General features: G+C 42.7%; 1 protein-coding gene across 3 annotated transcripts in view; it reads right to left on the reverse strand.

Moving 5' to 3' along the window:
- Positions 1–21,948, reverse strand: part of tax1bp1b (Tax1 (human T-cell leukemia virus type I) binding protein 1b) — a 155,360-nt gene that overhangs the window by 45,244 nt on the left and 88,168 nt on the right. For 2 of the 3 annotated variants that reach the window (XM_072509397.1, XM_072509398.1), the window contains exon 13: positions 15,042–15,164. The exons of the other annotated variant lie outside the window; for it this stretch is intronic. In XM_072509397.1, the coding sequence (XP_072365498.1) occupies positions 15,042–15,164 (123 nt within the window). The remainder of the gene's footprint in view (positions 1–15,041; positions 15,165–21,948) is intronic. 3 annotated transcript variants of the gene reach the window in all.

A 21,948-nucleotide genomic window follows, 5' to 3' on the forward strand; every position in this document is an offset into this window, starting at 1 on the left:
CTTAAGCATGTCTTCCAAAACATCACAGAAATCTGTGTTCTGAAATCTGGTGTAATTCTGCCACAAAGTCTGCAACTGATTGACTTTCCTTTTTGAATATGGCTATGGAATTTGAAACTTCAAACAATCACCATGCATTTCGGATGATGATGATTCTGGACCAGAGTGACTAAGTCTTCAAATGAAATCTCCCGTGGCTTGGCCAGATTCCTCATCAACTGACAAGTCTGTGGCCCACACACACGCGGAAGAATCGAACACTACATTGCAGCATCCTCTATTCCATTTGCTAAAATCTGCTGCAGCCACTCCACGTATTCCGATGAGTCCTCACTTCATTCATTATAATCTCCGGCTGTTCCAAACATAGACATGGTGCTGCTAATTTAAAATTCAGTCAAATAAACCCACGATGAAAACTAGCTATTCACCTGAAAGCAACCTTGTGCTGCCACGCTGAACATTGAAAAATTCATCTTTTTGTTTGCCACTTTCGCCTCGTCAGCGAAATGTGATAACTTGAGACCACAAAGATGTCGAATTTGTTATTTAGAAGGGAACTTCTTTACATATATAAATAACTAGGTTTTTTTTTAAATAAATGTTTTTATTCCCCATTTTCACATTTTCCTTCAAAATTTACACCCCACCCACAGATCCCATCCTCCCACCACCCCAAACAACAGCCCACCTGTCAATATATGCATCCAATAAAACAAACCCTCCCACGGTGGCAACAAAAAACAAAGGAGAAAAAGAAAGGGGAGTCCGGGACCGCCCATGGTCACCATTGACCTATAGAGTCCACTCCCCCCCGCCCCCCTACACTCAACGCCATCCAACCTCTGAAAGAGTACGGTACATGATACCCAAGAGATCCCCCCCCCCAGTCTCCAACTCCTCCCGGCTTAAACCGGCCAGCGTGGAGGCCCCCGCCCCGGTCCCTTTCCCGGCCCTAGGAAAGCCCAGAAATCCCCTATTAGCGTACAAACCTCGCATATCCACCTACACCCCAAAGAACCCTCATTTTGAGTGAAAGTCCCATCGGGCAGCACGGTAGCATTGTGGATAGCACAATTACTTCACAGCTCCAGGATCCCAGGTTCGATTCCCGCTTGGGCCACTGTCTGTGCGGAGTCTGCACATCCTCCCCGTGTATGCGTGGGTTTCCTTCGGGTGCTCCGGTTTCCTCCCACAGTCCAAAGATGTGCAGGTTAGGTGGATTGGCCATGCTAAATTGCCCTTCGTGTCCAAAATTGCCCTTAGCGTTGGGTGGGGTTACTGGGTTATGGGGATAGGTTGGAGGTGTTGACCTTGGGTAGGGTGCTCTTTCCAAGAGCCGGTGCAGACTCGACGGGCCAAATAGCCTCCTTCTGCACTGTAGATTTTATGAATCTATGACTTCCCTTGTCCAAATATATACAATATTGGCTCCTTTAGCCCATACACCCACACGCAGCGAAACAAAAAAAGAAAATAGTCAGTCATGAGGTCACATCGGCACATGGCCATTTCTCAATTTCTCAGTTCTGCCACAGTCCTTCTGCCTTCGCAAACTCCTCCGCTGCTTCCGCCGTTCCAAAATAAAAGTCCGAGCTTGTAAGTCACCCTCAGCTTCGCTGGATATACAATGCCGCACTGCACCTTGCTAATGTACAGTGCCCTCGTCACCCGGTTGAAGGCAGCCCGCCTCCTCGCCAGCTCCACCGTAAAGTCCTGGTATACACATATACCAGCTGCAGCCCACTGCACCACTCACTTCTGCTTGGCCCAGCTCAGGACCTTCTCCTTCACACTGTACCTACGGAAGCACAGAGTCACTACCCTTGGCGGCTCACTCACCATTGGTACAGGCCTCCACAACCGATGAGCCCGATCCAGTTCATATCGGGAGGGATCCTCCCCCTCCCCCAATAGTTTCGCCAGCATCGTGGCAAAATACTCAATCGACCTCGGCCCTTCAACTCCTTCGGGCAGCCCCACAATCCTCAAATTCTGTCGCCTGGATCTGTTTTCCAGGTCTTCCATTTTTCCTCTCAGATCCTTGTTAATGTCCATCACCTTCCGCATCTCCTTCCCCATCGAGGCACGTTGATCACCGTGCTGCAATAATGTCTCCTCCACTTCCTTCAGCGCCTCCCCTTGCTTTCGCACCTCCACCACTGCGCTCGCCACCACCGGGGAAATCGCCTCCTCCACCAGCGCACCCAAAACCTCTCTCATCTCCTTCCTCACTGTCTCCATGTATCTTGCAAACTGTCTTTCGAATTCCGCAGCCATCACCGTAGTTATTTCTTCAGTCGTAAGCAATGCGGCCTCCACTGGTGCTCCAGCCTCCATTTTCCTTGGTGACCCCGCGGTGACCTTTCCACTCCCCGACGGACCTTCAGCTGTTTTCTTTACAGACGATTTTTTGCTTACCCTCGACATTCTTCGTCACTGTGCCTTTACTGTTTCTTCCTGCTTTTGCCGCCTCCGTGGACCCTGGGACCGGGCTTAAAGCCCCAAAAATGCCGTTCCCAAATGGGAGCCCTCCATTGTAACCGCTGTCACCGGAAGTCCATAGGTTTAATAGCGGAAAAGCCTTCCCAAAGCTAGCACATGCTCAGAATCCTCAACAGATGCCAGCAAACTTGCCATTCACCAACAGATCAGGCTGGATCACCAAAAGCACTATTGGGTCCTGTTCTTGTCTGCTAAATCAAATTTACTAATCTATGATAATGCTGCAGCAAGCCATTTGCACCCTCGCTGCCAACATTAAGCACGAGAAGCTCATGGATTACTGGTCATCGAGACAGAGACCAGTTGATCTGCTGTCTCTGTCACTTTCCTCCCTTCCCCGTTGCCCACCAGTCTGAACTTCCTCCAAGACCGTGGGTCTCCTCCAGGTGCTCCGGTTTCCTCCCACAGTCCAAAGATGTGCAGGTTAGGTGGATTGGCCATGCTAAATTGCCCTTAAGTGTCCAAAAAGGTGAGGTGGGATAGGGTGGAGGCATGGGCTTAATTAGGGTGCTCTTTCCAAGACCCAGTTCAGGCTCGATGGGCATCCTTCTGCACTGTAAATTCTATGAATGTGAAACCTCCCGTTGACCTACCCCAGAATTTGTATCTTTCTCCAGTTTCTCTATCTCCTCATATCCTGAGTGCATCATCTCCTGATACCCACCTCAATGATCTATTGATGCTATTCCTACTAAACGGCTGACCATCCAACATCCCTTCCTGGTCCCCAGCTGACACTGTTACAGTTTCTCTCTCAGGATCTGTCGGTCTTGTCTTCAAATCTGCCATCACTGCTAGGCCTATTCAGCAGGCTAATAGTAATGCCCAGGCAAGGGCACTGCATCAAATACAGAAATGAACTTACAGAAAAAAAGTTAAAGCAGTGGAATGTTTTAGGTGTGGAAGGCCTGACTATGTACGCGTTTATAGAGGCTGTTTGTCACCAATGCGACAAGAAGGGCATTTAGCAAAGAAATGCAGTGCTGCAAAGGCTGAGCAAGAAAATTTAAATTCAAGGAAGCGCAAAGCAGCTATGCACCATGTGGAGCAGGCAGAGGAGCATGCTTACAATATGTTTAATGTTACTGAGGCACGAGCAGAGCCTATTTATATAACAGTGGTGGTGGGTGGGAAGCAAATCTAGATTGAGGTGGATACAGGAACCTCCACATCCGTTATTACTGAAGAGAACTACAAGTCAATGTGGGGCTCTAACAGAGCACTAGACCGTCCTCCAGTAGAAACCAAACCTAGGAAGTACACCGATTTCGCCTACAGGAGTGGGCCGGTTGCATCGCAAACAGTTCGGTGCCTGGCGCGGTTCTCATTTTCGGCCTCTCCCGCTATTCACCGGCCTCGTTTCGCTTGAGCGACAGTGCAATGAGGCCGGAGGACTGCGCCCATAGTCAAATGTTTCAGGTCAATTACTTTGGTGATTATTTATCGAATTGTATTTAGAATTTTCCAATTCTGACGAAAGGCCCGTGGCCTGAAAAGTTAACTTTCTCTCCCCACAGACCTGCCAGGTCTGCAGAGTATTTCTAACATTCCAGAATCCATCACTCCACCCCCACAGACTTTGTTAATGGAAGATATAGATCTAATTTTACAAGCTGCCTCTTTACTGATTGTTCGGCAAATCTAGGGATTGCTTTGGAATACAGTCGGTTATATTGCGGTCTACTCCAGAGTACTAGCTTATTCCCTGTTACATTTGGAAGAAACGGGATATCCACAGATGGCAATATGTTTTCCAAATTAAATTAGGAAAAAGCAATTAATGTCTTTTTAAAAAAACAATATAAGCTACTTAAAGGAGCTGGCTCACAAAGGTTAGTTTTAAAATTATTAGAAAACCAAAATCATTTATTTTGAATGGATACGCATTACTTTACATGCAGTGTAGAGCTGGATATTTCTATATACAAAAACATACTGTGATTTTAATTTCAAATCATGTGCTTAAAAAGTAATTTGACATAATCAATTTCCTTGCTATATTAGTGTCCAAAAAGGTTAGGAGGGGTTATTGGGTTAAGGGGATAGGGTTGAAGTGAGGGCTTAGGTGGGTCAGTGCAGACTCGATGGGCCGAATGGCCTTCTTCTGCACTGTATGTTCTATACTCTTTCAAGCATGTACTATACCTTTATCTCCAGAGTTATGGTTTTAATACAATGCAGTACATTTTTTCATTCCTCCTTGAACTCTGTACACCTTCATGGCGCTAACTGTACAATTGCCAAATCTCTGACAGAGGTTAACAAATTCACTAATGTTAATTTTTGAATGTACTTGTCTCAAATGACTTTGTAACCTTTCTTTGATGTCTTATTCTTTCCTTTCCAAATCCAATGTGATATGTCAAACCAATTACTCTCCATTAAAACAAACAAGCAAGTTTGTCAATTTAATACAAGCACCAATTTTTTGCAAACAGCCTACACATTTTGCCTCTGTTCATAAATGATAGAAAGAACACACACAAAAACATCTATCCATTAACAGGAAATTACTTCAGATGGAATCACTTTAGGTTTATGTTGAAAACATGAAAGTAGTAGCATATTCATAATGTATTTAAGTGTAAACATCATAGATTTTACCAACGATATTGGTCGTATGGGCCGGATTGCCAGAAAATAACCAAATAGTCAACTCCCACCTACTCCTTTGGAAGCAGAATCGATTCCCATTACAATTTTTCCACACTTTTTTGTGATGAGTGGATCCCGAAGACACTGGCAAGCAAGGTCTCAGAGATCTCAAAGTGATCCCTGTATGGCTGGCATTTCAGCACCCCCCCCCCCCCCCCCCCAAAGTTGAGCAATAGATATGGGGTCACCAAATGCCCTCTCATGGCCACGCTCTTTCAGGCCCTGCACCCTGGTAGTGCCGCCAGATTGTCAGGGCACTGTTGTATCAAAGCTGTGCCCGGGAGCGGGGGGATCTTTGCAGCTGGGAGACTCCAGGTTTGAAAGATCTGGAGCATATTTAAATGCGAGTTCAAATATGCTCATCTGGTCCACGCCCAGTGAAGGCGTGAACCAGATAGATTGTGCCTACTGCCACAGGCTGGGAGCATCGAGCTCCATTCGGTGCCCGGCGTAAACTTCGTTAGGGGCTATCCTGCTACTCTCCCAGAACGTGCATTGGGTGCAATGGGACAGAGAACCACCGCCTTCGTTGCAAAGCAACAGCTGGACAGAACTGTCCTTGCCCAGTTCTATTCTCATGAAAGGCTGCAACAGCTTCTTTTCCCAGTCTCAACTATTCCTTCTGGAATTCTCCAAGGATTGCTCTATTTCTTTGCATTTCTCATCTGCTGCCTATTGGAAGCACCATCTGAAAATAAAACATCACATTTACGATGACAACACTCAGCTCTTATCGGACCACCACCTCTTTTGACAACGCCATTGTCTCGGATTTGTCCCAATACTTGTCCAGCATCCTAAATTGGATGCGCACAAGTTTCCTCCAACTAAACATGGGAAAGACTGAAGTCTACGCCCCTGCCATAAGCTTAATATCCCAATTATTATTTCCATCCTTCACCTGATTAATTGTCTGAAGCTTGCCAGATCTTCAAACCTTGGATTTATGCTTGATCGAGATGAGCTTTTGCTGATCTGTTCCATCACCAAGATTGCCTACTTACACTTCTTACACCACACGTCCTACACCATTCAACAATGATTTGGTTGAAACCTACCTGCCACTGAAACCTTTCAAATGCCTTTGTTACCTCTATACCCGGCTGTTCCAATGCTCTCTCGGCCAGCCGCAAACTCGCTATTCCAAAACTCTGCTGCCCGTGTCTTAAGGCAGACCAAGTCTTGTTTACTCATCATTCCTGTGTTCGCTTCCAATCTATCCATACCTCAGTTTAAAATCCTTCTTTGTTTTCAAGTCCCTCCATCCCGGTCGTCTCCTCAAACCCTTTGAAATCTTGGCATTCCTCCAATGTTGGCATCCCTGATATCAATTGCTCGATCAATGACGGCAGTGCTTACAACTGCCTTGGGCCCAATCTCTAAATCATTCTGTCTTTCTACCCCTCTCCCCTCCTTTAGGCCTAGCTTTTTCATCAAGCGTCTTGTCATCTGTAGCTTGGTGTCAATTTTTTAATTTATTGATAACGCTCACTTGTTCGAAAATTTGCTACACAAATAATTTCTTCTCCTCAGGTCCTTTTCCACTCTTTCATAACTGACATTGCCCTTCCTCAAAAACACATGAATTTCCTCTATACATACTTATTTTTCACAGAATTTCTAGTTCCTGTCTGTGACCAGCATCACATCATATGACATAAAGTCTTTATCTGCGAACCAATAGAGGAGCTATATAATGCAAAATCACAAAATACTTTTCAGATCAAGTAAGTAATGTTAACCGGAGGACTGCCTTTCAGTTGAGCATTATGGCTTGAATATAAAATACCAGCTTATGAATTTAGGGTAATTAAAGTTAGGAAAATATTGCAAATTAATATGGAGATTTAAAATTACATTCATCCATCTGAAGTAAATCGACAATAATCAAGTTCTTTTGAGACACTTGGTTGGGAAGACTTAGGATCTACATTTCAAATGGAACATCTTTAACACTATCACTATAAAAATTATCAACTGATACTTCCTTTCAAGGAAGATAAAATAATATTTGGCAACTCAATAAATGCCTATCCATAGGCATTGAATTCAAAACAAATAACTTTTTTTTATTACACTGCATTTTTACTGTACTTAATGGATTGTGGTTTCCAATTTATTATATTGCTTAAAACACGCTCAAGATTAAGATATTTACTTGCATCCCTTTTGGGAATGTCGCAATAATCCCTTCCAGTGATCTTCTCATACCCAGTTTAATTTCTTGGGTGGCTGTCTTTCAAATACTCAAATTTTCTCTCTACCATGCTGTCAGTTTGTGAACAATCATTATTGGTCTTAACTAACTAGTCTTGTTGAGATGATGTTGGCTAAAAAGTTGTACTTTGATTGCTGAAAATCAAAACTGAATTCCATGCACATTATTGTGGCTCAGTTTAAAAGGTTTGCTGGAGAAGTTCAATTTGCTCAATGACCTATTTCTTCATTGCATATAAATGAGTCACAATGGCAAAATAAATAAGAATTACACAGAACCCTCAGACAACCCCAAGTCAGGCTTTTTAAAACACATTTCGCAGAAGATCGTTCCAAATTCTAACAATTCTCTTTAACGGTGTATGCTTACACAGAATCTTCCTTGTACCTCAAATTTTGTTTCCACTTTAACCTTGAATCTTCTATTAATGAATTGGCCGACATGAATTATGCAGGATTTGTAGAATAGAACTGAGTTTTAGAATATTTTAACTTTCACAGGGATGTCCCGATTAACTCACACTCTCCATGCTTCATGAAATAACTGGTCACTTGTGTTTTGTATTCAAATATCCAAAGAATGTGCAAAATATTTTAATATCAAATCAGATTTTGAATTCAATGTTGTAGTAATAGGACAAGAGTACTTGTGACTGGATAAAATTAATTACTGCTGCAGGATTTACATTACTGAGGGACCAGAAGATAGATTAGACTTAGAAAGAGCAGAAAGATAAAAGGACTGGTAGTGTCCCCATAAATGTATGAAACTGTTTATTTAGTGGATTTCAAAATTATTTCATCCACTGCGCAACCAACCTTGCTTATCTGTTTTACATATTGACCACAATTTGAGCAAAGAACTTGAGAAACATCAGGACCTAAACTTTACTGTTATTATCACTCCACTCCCTGGTCTACAAAATGTGTAATTTGAAGTAGTGGCACAGACTTAAGTTTATCAGATTCCTTCTTGATCAATTCCAATTAAGACTGAATATTTCAACGTTTCCTGTTGTTCCTGCGAACCATGTTTTTGGATAATCCTTATCAGCGGTGCAAAGCTTGATTACATTATCGCAAGGTTCGAGTTCTGTCTTTGGTGTCTTTTTTAATTCTTTCATGGGATGTGAGCACTGCTGGCTAGGCCAGGATGGGTGGCACAATAGCAAGCACTGCCAGGGACCTGGGTTCGATTCCGGCTTGGATCACTGACTGTGCAGTCTGCACGTTCTCCCCATGTCTGTGGGGTTGCCTCCGGGTGCTTCCCCCTTCTCCGGGTGCTCCCGGGTGCGCCCCCCGCCCCCGTCCAAAGAAGTGCGTGTTAGGTGGATTTTTAAATTGCCTTATAACGTCCAAGAGTTAAGTGGGGCTGCTGGATTACGGGAATAGTGGAGGCGTGGTCTTAGGTAGGGTGCTCTTTCAGGAGCCTGTGTGGGATCGATGGGCCATTTATCCTCCTTCTGCATTCTAGGTTCTATGATAAAGGAGCCACCTTTTTGCAGTTCCCACAGAGCTGTTAGGAAGGGAATTCCAGAATTTTGATCCAACGATAATGAAAGAATGCAGATAAGAGTTTCAAGTCAGGATACGGTGCGGCTTGGATGGGTATTGGGAGGTGCTGACATTCCCATGTATCTACTGCCCTTCAATGTGACAGAGGCTACATGTATGGAAGATGCTGTTGAAGGGACCTTGGTGAGTTGCTGTAGTGCATCTTGTAGGTGGTACACTGTGCAACTGTACATGGAGGGGGGAGTGAATGCTCAAGATGGTGATTGGGATGTCAATCAAGCGGGTTGCTTTGTGGTGGATGGTGTCGAGCGCTTTTGAGTGTTGCTGGAGATGCATTCATCCAGACAAACAGAGAGTATTCCATCACAGTCTTGTCTTGTGCCTTGTAGATGATGGACAGGCTTTGGGGAGGCAGGAAGGTGAATTATTTGCCACAGAATTCCCAGCCTGACTGTTCTTACAGCCACAGTATTGATATGGTTGGTCCAGTTCATTCTCAGGTCAATGGTAAACCCCAAGATGGTGACAGAGGAGAATTCAACAATGGTAATATCACTGAATGTGAAAGGGAGAAGGTTGGATTCTCCCTTGTTGGAGATGGTTATTGCCTGGTACCCGTGTGGCATGAATGTTACTTTCCACGTTATTAGCCCAAGCCCGAATGTTGTCAGTCATGCTGCGTTTGGACACTGACTGCTTCAGTATCTGAAGAGTCGTGAATGGTGCTGAAAGTTTTCAATAAGTGAGCATCCCCATTTTTGACCTTATGATGGAGGGACTGTCATTAAAGAAGCAGCTGAAGATGGTTAGGCCTCTGACCCTACCCTGAGAAACTCCTGCAGCTATATCCCAAGATTGACCTCCAACAACTGCAAGCATTTTCCTTTGTGCTAGGTATGACTCCAACCAGGGGAGAATTTCCAATTACTTGAAGGTGATGGTGATCTGTCTTCTTAAACCAATGCAGTCTGTGTGGTGAGTATTCCAGGAGTTTGACAATGTACAATGAAAGAAAAGCAACATGTTTACAAGTCAGAATGGTGTGTGGCTTGTTAGGAATCTTGGGGGGGGTGGTGTTTCCATGCATCTGCTGCCCTTGTCTTCTGATCAAAGGATAACTGGCAAGGTAGTCTTCTGATCAAAAGATAACTGGCAAGGTACTGAAGTGCATCTTGCAGGTGGCACACATAGCATCCTCAGTACACATACCATCCTCAATTGGTGGTGGAAGTGAATCTTTTGGGGCCACTGATAACTGAAGGCATCTGCAAATACATCAGCTCGTTTCTTCCAGTCATCCGTGCTCCATCATGGTGGAGGCTGGGTTTTCATGGCATCTTACCCCCATTATTTACCTGTTTTGGGATGAATCTTGGCAGCTAGGCCAGCATTTATTATCACTCCTTAATTACCCTTGTGAAGGTAGTGGTGAGCCACCTTCTTGGATCTTGTAGCTTGGATATACCCATTGTGCTTTAGCGAGTTTCAGGATTTTGAACCAGCGACTGTGAAGGAACAGAAATATAGTTCCAAGTGAGGATAGTTTGTGGTTTGGAGGGGAACTTGTACTTGTCCTTTTTGGTGATAGAAGGTTTGCAAAGTGTTGCCTAAAGCGACTTGACAAGTAAATGGTACACACTGCTGCCACTGTGCACTGGTGCTGGAGGAAATTGATGTTCAAAGTGGTGTATGGGGTTCCAATCAAGCGGGCTTGATGCATTTGTTGATTGTACACTTGTTGGAAAGTATGCCATCACACTCCTGCCTTTCTGGTCAATGGTAACCCCAGAATGTTGATAGTATGAGATTCAGTGCTATTAATGCCATGAAAATAAAGACAACAAATGGTCAGGTTCTCTTTTATTGGAGCTGGTCATTGCCTGGCATTAGTGTGGCATTTATTTGACCAAGTCTGAAAATTATCCATCAGCACCATTTTTCCAGGGCAGCACGGCGGTGCAGTGGTCAGCACTGCTGCCTCACAGCGCCGAGGATCTGGGTTTGATCCAGCCCCCGGTCAGTGTGTGTGTGTGTGGAGTTTGGACATTCTCCCCGTGTCTCCATGGGTCTTATCCCCACAACCCAAAATCATAGAATCTACAGTGCAGAAGGAGGCTATTTGGCCCATCGAGTCTGCACCGGCCCTTACAAAGAGCCCCCTACTCAAGCCCCCGTATCTACCCTATCCCCGTAACCCCCACGTAACCTTTTTTGGACACTTAAGGCAATTTAGCATGGCCAATTCACCTAACCTGTGGATTTGTGGGAGGAGACCGGAGCATCCGGAGGAAACCCATGCAGACATGGGGAGAACATGCAGACTCTGCACAGACAACGACCCAAGCCGGGAATCGAACCTGGGATCCTGGAGCTGTGAAACAACTGTGCTAACCACTATGCTACCGTGTTTGCCCCTTAATTGGCAAAAAGAATTGGGTACTCTATTTTTCCTGATCCATCATACTCTGTGGTGTTTAACACACAGGTGTAATAGTATCGCTCGGCTTCCACCTAGAAGGTCATGTCCAGTGCTGTTCTGATACATTCTCGAACACTCTACCTTGAACTAGGGTTGGTCTTACAGCTTGACGATGATTCGAGTGAGGGTTGTGTATGCAAAATTACAAATTATTGTGGTATGCAAAGCTCCTCTTCCCAATGCTGCATGGATATCATTTTGGGCTAGCAAATCTGCACTTTGTCCTGCTTAGCATTGTGATTTTGTCACACTATACGCCGGGTCTCCTTACTGCGGAGACAAGGCTTTAAGAAAAGCATTGCATGGTGGGCACATTTATCTTGGACAGCTGAGACTGCGTCAGGTAGGTGGTGTGAAGTTACTTCCTTGGGATAGTTGCCCCACCACCTTGCACAGGTCCAGTTTGAAAGCTTTGTCCTGCGGTATCAGGCCAGCTCAGTCAATGGTGCTCCTACCCAATCCACTCCAAATGACCCTTACTTCCCTCAGAGACTCTTCCAAATGAAGTACTGATTTGTTAGTTGGAGGTCGGTGGTGATGGTGGGTTGGTGTGGAAAACAGCGGGTGGTAGTCGTGTTAGGTCACGTGAAACCATGCAACATCATTGGAGTCCAAGTTGAGGATGCCCAGATCACACTCATCTCACTGTATTGCACTGTACCAACATCTCTGCTGGGTCTGCACTCTTGGTGGGAAAATACAGACTCGGAGGACATTGGAAGAGCCTACAATGTTGGCTGATATATAATGCCGTGAGTAAGAATAGGTCAGCCGTTGTTTAATTAGTCTATGAGAAATCGATCTCAATTTGGCAGTCAGTTCACTGGTTTGGGAGATGAATTTTGTCACACTAGGCTGAGACTGCTGAATCTCTGACAATAAGTCTGGACAATTTACATTTTTGAATCATATAATAAAGATTAACCACTTGTGGAAATGACGTTAAGTGCAGGGCAAACTAGATAGTTGATTACCTGCTCCCCTCTCTTGAAGAATAAGTGAGTGAACCAGTTGGATTTTTACAGACTTTCTGGTTTATTCTTCTGATTCTAATCCATAAAGTAACTGATAGTTTGGCTCAGAATCTGTGGGAATGGGGCATTTTAAGGTATGTTGCAGTAGTTGATTTTTTTCCCCCCTTGATACAGTGACTTAAAGTCAAATTAAACTTAGGAGAAATTGAAAGGGGGAAGGAGGATTGGATTGAGCAGCAAAAAACATTTTTGAATTTGTTTGATAACCTTCCTCAAACAAATTATTACCTGCAGCAGGGATATTCCACATTTCAACTGTTCCCTTTCTGGGGCTCCAAAATTGAGGGGCAAGTTAGGACCATAAATTACCCAATTAACAGGGTCCGTAAACAGCACCAACTTTCTTCAGGAAGTTTTATTCATATTCATGACATTCGTGATACGGCTGACAGCGAGTTTCAATTTGAGAGAGGTTAATGGTGGGAGTGGCACAAATCATCCAGAAATTGTGATGGTTCACAACTCAGAGCATCTTATCCTTGCTACAAATTGCTGGAGTGTAAGGCAACAATATGTGCTGAAAATTCTGGACTATCAAGTTCAGCATCACAACTTGGGACTGTGGGCCTGAACTCAACCACCTCAATACCCGCTGACAGTTCCTTTTAATATAGTGATGTTTCTGTGAACGTTTGCCAAAAATTATGTAGGTTTCATTTATAATTTTTTTAAAATTATGACCATTACTGTACTGTCACAAACCTGTAACCAACAGCACTTTATCTCAGAGTTGAGGCATTAAATATTCTCCCTAAATACAAACCAATTTGAAAAGTCAAAATCTTTATAGGAACAATGGAGTTTTTGAAGTTAAGAGTGGACAGAGCATGAAAATACAGACCTACATGGGTGGGATGGTGACACAGTGGTTAGCACTGCTGCCTCACAGTGCCAAGGATCCAGGTTTGATTCTGGATATGGGCGAGTTTGGAGTTTTAACATTCTCCCAGTATCCGCATGGGTTTCCTCCAGGTGCTCCGGTTTCCTCCAGTCCAAAATGTGCAGGTTAGTGGATTGGCCATGCTAAACTGCCCCTTAGTGTCTACGGTTCGTTGGGGTTACAGGGTTAGGACAGGTGAGTGGGCCTAGGTTGGATGCTCTTTCAGGGGGTCTGTGCAGATTTGATTTGCCGAATGGCCTCCTTCTGCCCTGTAGGGATTCTATGAACAATGTGCGGGGTGGCACGGTGGTGCAGAGGTTAGCACTGCTGCCTCATGGCGCTGAAGATCCGGGTTCGGCCCCGGATCACTGTCCGTGCGAGTTTGCTTATTCTCCTCGTGGTTGCGTGGGTCTCATCCCCACAACCCAAAGACGTGCAGGTGGATTGGCCATTCGAAATTGCCCCTTAATTGGAAAAAAAAAATTGGTTACTCCAAATTTATGTATTTATTTTATTTAAAGAAATTGTGGGGTTACGAGTGCTCTTTTGGAGGGTCGGTGCAGACCCGATGTACTGATTGGCCTCCTTTTGCACTGTAGGGATTCTATGAATTTGTAAAAGACATGTGGCAACTCTGCAAACTTCAAGTGGAACAGGAAATAATTAAATTTTACATTTATGTAATATAAACTCCTCGGAGGGTTGAGAAACATAGACTGATAAGACTGTTCCAACAGTGAACATAAGCAAAAAATAGCAAGGCAAATAATGTGTTAGGCAGGTTTACACCGATATTGTATGAACAATTCGAGCAGCTGCTCGGAAATTGAATGTCAGTGTTAGATGTTAGAAGAATTTAAAAATTAATGTTTTTGATCACCCACATAGGACAAGCAACAATAAATGTCACCACCTAAGCACTGGTGATAAGGGCAGTCTAGAGTTCCTTCGGTTAATTTATGCTCAAGCATTCTAAATGCATGGTTGATTTTGATCTAGTTTCAAATTCAAAACATGTCTAATACTGATTAAGGCTAAAACCTTTATCTTTCTCCCACAATGCAAAATCTTGTATACAATTTAGATCTTTAAAGTTCAACTTCATTATTTATTCTGCACAAAATCTAGTTATACAAGCCCCACATTTTTGTTAATATTTACATAAATACTTTGCAAATGCAAAACAGAATGAGGAGCAGAGAAAGCACGAGGGGAAAAAGTTGGTGGGGAAGGGGGAAGAGATGGATTGGATTTGTTTATTGTCACGTGTACCGAGGTACAGTGAAAAGTATTTTTCTGCGAGCAGCCCAACAGATCATTAAGTACATGAGAAGAAAAGGGAATAAAAGAAAATGCAACACAACATATACAATGTAACTACAAAAGCACTGGCTTTTGATGCAGCTAGGGAGAGTACACTGACAGAGCCAGGGAGATGGGGGAAAGATTTCATTCTTGCTCAACAGAATCAGAGGAAGAGTATACTGTAATTTTAAGTTCTTTTGAAATATGTTACACCTCTATCTTAGCCAATAAAGATTTCATCCAATTTAACTGGTAGATCTTTCTACAGATTCCTGGATTTTCCAGAGTTGAGGTCTCATGGTACAAGGTTTAAATGGCGAGAAATTGTTTATTATATTGAAAGAAAGAGTACTTTAACATTTATTTTCTAATCAACGAAGCTGAAGGACAAGTATGGCAAAGAACATTACCCATTATTTTTTCCGATTTGTATACTGCTGGATGTTTTTACCTTATACTGAATGTCCTCTGCAGCTTCTTGTTTAAGGTCACTGTTTATTTTTAACTGCTGATTCAATTTTTGCTGGATGTGAGCCAGTTCTTCAGCAAAAGTATGACTTCTTTTATTCTCTTCCTGAGGAATGATAACAGACAAATAATAAAAGCAAATTGCTGCGGATGCTGGAATCTGAAACAAAAGAGAAAATGCTGGAAAATCTCAGCAAGTCTGGCAGCATCTGTAGGGAGAAAAAGAGCTAACGTTTCGAGTCCGATGGCTCTTTGTCAAAGCTAACAGACAGAGAAAGTGGGAAATATTTATACTGTGGAGTGAGAATGAAAGATGAGTCATAGCCACAGAAACCCAGGGAAACTGGGTGCTCATGGCCACAGAAACCAAGGGGAAAGAGTACTAATGGCAGTCCTTTTTAGTTCTTTTCAACAGACAAATAATATTGGCAACTACAGAATACATCTCGGTTCTTTCATCTCCCACTTGATGTTCTGGTTAAATTTGTTATTTCAACTGGATTAATCATAAAAAGATTTATAATGCGTTTACACAATTCTAATATACCAAAGTAAAACACATTGGACTGGATTCTCCGTCGTTGGGATACTGCCCCCACAATGGGAAACCCCATAGACCAGCCGGCGAAATGGAGCAACTTGCCGGCGTGCTGAACTAGAAATCTGGTGCGGCGGGATGGAGAATCCAGCCCATTTTCTCTCAAGGCAGATATACGTTTAACGGATAGAATAGCCAAAAAGTCTCATAATCCTACTGGATTCCAGAGATATTTCCCTAATCTAAAATCAGGAGTAACTTCAACATATGCGCCTCCCCACACAATCAGATAACTCAAGATCCCAGTCAGTCATTCACCCAACATTAAATCTATGCTTCCAGCATCAAGTACAATCACACAAAGCACAGGGAATGTAATGTAGTGGGAACTTGGCAATGTACATGCCTGTGTGTGTTTTGAATGCATGCATAAAGCTCTCTGTTGCTTCAAAGCAAAATATTCATCAAAAGAACTGGCACCCGTCATCTAAAACCCAAAGCAACATACATCATGCCCACAGTGGAATAAGTGCTCACAGACAATTAACAAGGATAAATTTGTCTAATTGTCAAATGACATCTACCAGATACATGCATTTCCCCAGATTTAAGACTCCAAAATCTTACATTTGGAAGCCTTCCTAACCAATGGTCTGGACTAAGACTTTTCTGGACTAACAGACAGAACAGAAAATCATTGGCACTGATTTTCATAAGGCTTCCCTCAATTGGAAATTTGGGTTGGAGATCAGTGAAATCCCTAAAGTTAAGGCTTTTGCTACTCTTTGGGTAAAGTTATAGCATTTAAATCGAGAAAACCCCTGCTGATATTCTACCACAAGATCATTATCAACCCTATATACTGGAATTCATCCTTCTAGTCATCTTTAAGAACAGAAGACTTAATGGACAAATGCACCAACCCATGTTACTGAGTTACCACAATCTGAAAATATTCCAGTAAATCCCTAATCTGTGTCTAGTTAAGGTAACCAAAAGTGCCAGAGGTGACGTTTGGTCGGTGGGGTGGTCAGAGTTTTGACTTCTGAATGTTATATAGTGGTCCCTTTTAGAAAGCATCTGCAGTCATGAAGTGAGGACAGAACTGGGTCTGGTGGCATTTGGCTACCCACTTTCTTTCGCCTATTGTGACTTACTAATTAGGTTTATAGTGGTTATTTGGGAAACATACAAGGGATACAAATCCCATTGAATCATACCCAAGCAAAAGCCACACATTCAGAAATAGTAGGAAAACAGGAGGAATTTAGGAAAGAGGTAGAAAATAAAAATTAATGTTGCCCTTCATGCAATCCTCCATTTATCATCCAACCCTCTATTTATCGAAGTTCAGTGTTAGTTAAGCATGCTCAATGTATCGATAAGAGAGAAAATCTTTGTTCAGCCACGTCAAATCAAATTTGACATTTCATTTAGCCTATGTACTGCTAAGGGCCAAACATGAAACAGAGTGTAACAGCACTATGGCTGAAATATACACAAAGTCCAGTGATTTAAGAATCAATCACAATATCCTGCACTTTACAATGTACCTGACCTGTAGTTTTGAGTCCTGCTTGCTTATACTTTGAATGCATGCAGAGTTCAAATAAACTACAGCACTCTTTTCTTCCAGGAATTTTTATCTTTACATTTGGTCAGTATTGTTCCTAGATGTTAATTTTATGAAATAAAGGGCAATGGCTGCCTCAAGTTGATGTGATTGCTCTTCGTCATTCAATCAAAAATCTGAATGGTTACCCCAAATTAAAGACTAACCAATGTCAGCAATATGCTTTCCAATTCTGACAGAGAAACATTTGATGTGGAATGAGGTTTCCTCTACCCTCTTCCAATAACCTCTGCTGTATTCTTCTTCCACAACCGAGATTCTGAGCGAAACTGCAAATTTGTGCTCAAATTACAGTTTTAAATGTCTAAAATAGTTTTACAGGCAGCAGAGAGAGGACAGACTTTCAATCGGTGGTACAGAAAAAGATTAAAATACAGCATCCCAACACGCTGCACTCCCAACTGCAGTTACTAAATCTATAATGTTTAAGATATTTTCACTTGTCAGCAGCATTCAGGTGGAATCTGGATTGGATTTGTTTATTGTCACGTGTACCGAGGTACAGTGAAAAGCATTTTTCTGCGAGCAGCTCAACAGATCATGAAGTACATGAAAAGAAAAGAAAAGAAAATACATAATAGGGCAACACAAGGTGCACAATGTAAAGAGAAAGGTTAGTAATAATGTTAGTCTTAGAATTAAATTTTAAAAGATTAGTACGATTATAAGATATGTAAAAAGAGGATCTGTTCCGGAGAGCTCGCAGAGAGTCGCCACTCTCTGGCGCCATCGTGCTTCTTAATAAAGAGAGCTCATCTTCAAGTCAGTAGGGTCCATTTGTCACCATTCATAGGATTGCTGTTGTCTCTATTAGGCCAAATAAAACATTTCCTACATAGAAAAAAAAAATTGAGAGTCCAAGGGATAAAGAACAACCACCAACAGCCAATGGTCAATCCAGAGGCAGCGAAGAGCAACAGACTCCCAGGTGTCAGGCAAGAGGCAGAAAGGTCAGGGTACAGCATTAAGGAGCAAAGGGACAGCCAAGAATCAGGGCAGGGACAGTTAGGAACAATGGGATGAGAGTTAGGGTTAGGTGGACTAAAGTAGCTGACAGTAAATAGCTGTGCTGCCCAATAGAAAAAAAGATCTTCAAATGTACAAAACTAATGGTGGGTGACAAAAAATGAAGATAAAGATATACCCAAACAGAAATTAATCTAGCTGGCTGCCTAAAAGGCTAATTTATGCAAAAGTGAGGAAGTGCTGAAAGTAAAAATGATATTAATGGCATTAGGGGGAAAGTAGTAGCATGGATAGAGGATTGGTTAATTAATAGAAAGCAAAGAGTGGGGATTAATGGGTGTTTCTCTGGTTGGCAATCAGTAGCTAGTGGTGTCCCTCAGGGATCAGTGTTAGGCCCACAACTGTTCACAATTTACATAGATGATTTGGAGTTGGGGACCAAGGGCAATGTGTCCAAGTTTGCAGACGACACTAAGATAAGTGGTAAAGCAAAAAGTGCAGAGGATACTGGAAGTCTGCAGACGGATTTGGATAGGCTAAGTGAATAGGCTAGGGTCTGGCAGATGGAATACAATGTTGACAAATGTGAGGTTATCCATTTTGGTAGGAATAACAGCAAAAGGGATTATTATTTAAATGATAAAATATTAAAACATGCTGCTGTGCAGAGAGACCTGGGTGTGCTAGTGCATGAGTCACAAAAAGTTGAGTTTACAGGTGCAACAGGTGATTAAGAAGGCAAATGGAATTTTGTCCTTCATTGCTAGAGGGATGGAGTTTAAGACTAGGGAGGTTCTGCTGCAATTGTATAAGGTGTTAGTGAGGCCACACCTGGAGTATTGTGTTCAGTTTTGGTCTCCTTACTGGAGAAAGGACGTACTGGCACTGGAGGGTGTGCAGAGGAGATTCACTAGGTTAATCCCAGAGCTGAAGGGGTTGAATTACGAGGAGAGGTTGAGTAGACTGGGACTGTACTCGTTGGAATTTAGAAGGATGAGGGGGGATCTTATAGAAACATATAAGATTATGAAGGGAATAGATAAGATAGATGCGGGCAGGTCGTTTCCACTGGCGGGTGAAAGCAGAACTAGGGGGCATAGCCTCAAAATAAGGGGAAGTAGATTTAGGACTGAGTTTAGGAGGAACTTCTTCACCCAAAGGATTGTGAATCTATGGAATTCCTTGCCCAGTGAAGCAGTAGAGGCTCCTTCATTAAATGTTTTTAAGATAAAGATAGATAGTTTTTTGAAGAATAAAGGGATTAAGGGTTATGGTGTTCGGGCCGGAAAGTGGAGCGGAGTCCACAAAAGATCAGCCATGATCTCATTGAATGGTGGAGCAGGCTCGAGGGGCCAGATGGCCTACTCCTGCTCCTAGTTCTTATGTTCTTATTCCTCTGCAGCCGCACCAGGAGTAACTACTGCAATGTGTGTCACAAGACTGTCACATAACACTGCAAAGTTCTAATAAGAATGCTTTATGAAGTCATCTCAGGGAATCGATTACACACAACCTTTTGATGAAATATGGTTAAACAGAAATGCTGCCAAATCCAGTCTCAAAGCCCAGACAAAATCCAACCCACAGTACTTGGGAGAAGAATTAAAGGGGAATTGAGGAGAAACCTTTGATCCAGACAGCAAAGGATCTAAAAGGGCAGCAGAGGCAGAAACCCACATTGCATTTAAAGAGTATTTTGATATGCACTTGAAGTGGATCAACATCCAAGCCAGATCTACTCCATCAACATCATGCCAGAAACGAACTGGACCAGGCACATGCCATGGATAATAGTGCAGCACAGAAATGTGTTATTCTGCAGCGGGTGGTTGAACTCCTGATTCCTTAAAGCCTGCCACCTACAAGTCAGAAATGCAATTAAACACTCATTCGTCTGCATGTCAACAACATCCAAATACTTCAACAGTGTCCAGGGCAAAGTAGTCTGCTTTCATTCACTGGCTTAAAATTAAATCCTTCCATCACAGGTGTAACATGACTGCAACGTGTCATATTTACAGGATACATTGCAGCAGCACACCAAAGCTTCTTTGACATAACTTCCCAACTTGTGGCCTGCACCATCTAGAGAGATACATAAGAACACCAAGTTCTCTTCCAAGTCACATTTTGGGATAGAATTTCATCCCCTTGTGGAGGCAGGAATGGGGTGGGGAATGTGAAAACTTTACTTTTTTGCTGGGATTTTGAATTTCCTATGTCTTCCCTATCCTATGCCATTTCGTATGACAGCTGATGATTGGGTCACCATTGACGGCCCTAAATCTGTTTTTCTAGTCCCTCAGATTTCGGAAAACCTGCCTTGTTGGACAGCTCATGAACCTTGGGGGAAGCTTAGGCGACAATTAAGTTTCAAATGATTTAACAGCTTCAAAAATCATTAGTAGATGCTGTCTTCCAGGTGTGATGTGTTTGCACTGCAGCGATTGATCATCAGGCTGCAAATGTAAGTTGACCATTTCATTGACCAGCATTGTGCAACTGTTGAGATGCACAAGAGTACTTTATCCATTCAGAAAACAAAAAGTGGCATCATGTATGCAAAACAGAAGAAAACAGTGCTTGAGAAGCCTACTGTTATGACCTGAAGGCATTTAACTGTCCACAGTCAATTACATTTTGGGAAAAAACTGGTCTGCAAGCTTTCACTTTGGAAAAATAGGATGCCTTGCCAGAACTGCTTTGATTGACAGGGCATCTGGTGTAGCTCAGGGAAAAAAACAAGTTATTTGTTTTGCCAGTTTCAATAGCTCCATTGTTACCTCTGCCTTTAATGGATAGATTAAAACAAAACCCGAGTATACAGATAGGATATAGACCAAGGAAGAGCTGATCAATTTTTGACGAAGATGTGGCTCCCAATCCTGGGATTTTTTAAAGGATCCATGAACATAGGGAGATGAGGCGAAAATGCTGTGGGTCGTTTTATTTAGAATTGTTACAATCCCAACTGTTACCACTGGACAGTCAGGTCTTTGGTTTAATAAATTCTAACTTTTTTTTTTAAAGAAACCATGGATGAAAATTACTGAACAAATTCACTGGTGCCCGCTGATGAACTTAAAAATAAAATATTAAAACAAGAAAAATGAACTGTATTACACCAGGTTAGAAAGATCTCAATACAAACACAAGGTGACTCAATTTCCCAATATTCCTTTATCCAGTAATCCCTTTACAGACAGGTACAAATTCAGCAATATTAAACAATTTACCAGAACTATCTTCTACTCTAATATTCAGGGTAAACATGCTGTACATGTGAACCAAGTGGCAAACTGTGGTCAGACACCCCTACACTTCTCACACCACGAGCCAACTGGTCTCACTTTAACTCTTTCTCACGAAGGCTCCAATTTTCACATTTGAACAACTTGTATTGGAATTCTCTCCAAATGTTGTTCCAACTTGGATGGCTTCAACAAGGATCCACTTCCAGAGTTTCAATCACACCTCGAGGCTCCCCTGGATCTCCTAGTACATTAGTGTTTCATCTTCCAAGCACATTTTACAATTTTCTGCCATTCCAAGAAGAACACCACTGCTCAAAAAGGGTGCCTTTGCCCTTATAGATCGTGGCATGGAGTCACCAATATTTGGTTGTTCTCTCTAACCTTCTGGGCTTTTCTCGAGCCAGTTTTGCATCAAGTCCTTCACAGGTCTTTGCTTAACCGGAGAGCCTTTTTCTCTGACAGTATCATTTATCATGACTCAATGCGACCCAACTCTGAT

Source organism: Scyliorhinus torazame, chromosome 6 (assembly GCF_047496885.1).
Source record: "Scyliorhinus torazame isolate Kashiwa2021f chromosome 6, sScyTor2.1, whole genome shotgun sequence".
In the NCBI taxonomy this organism is placed as follows: Eukaryota; Metazoa; Chordata; class Chondrichthyes; order Carcharhiniformes; family Scyliorhinidae; genus Scyliorhinus; species Scyliorhinus torazame.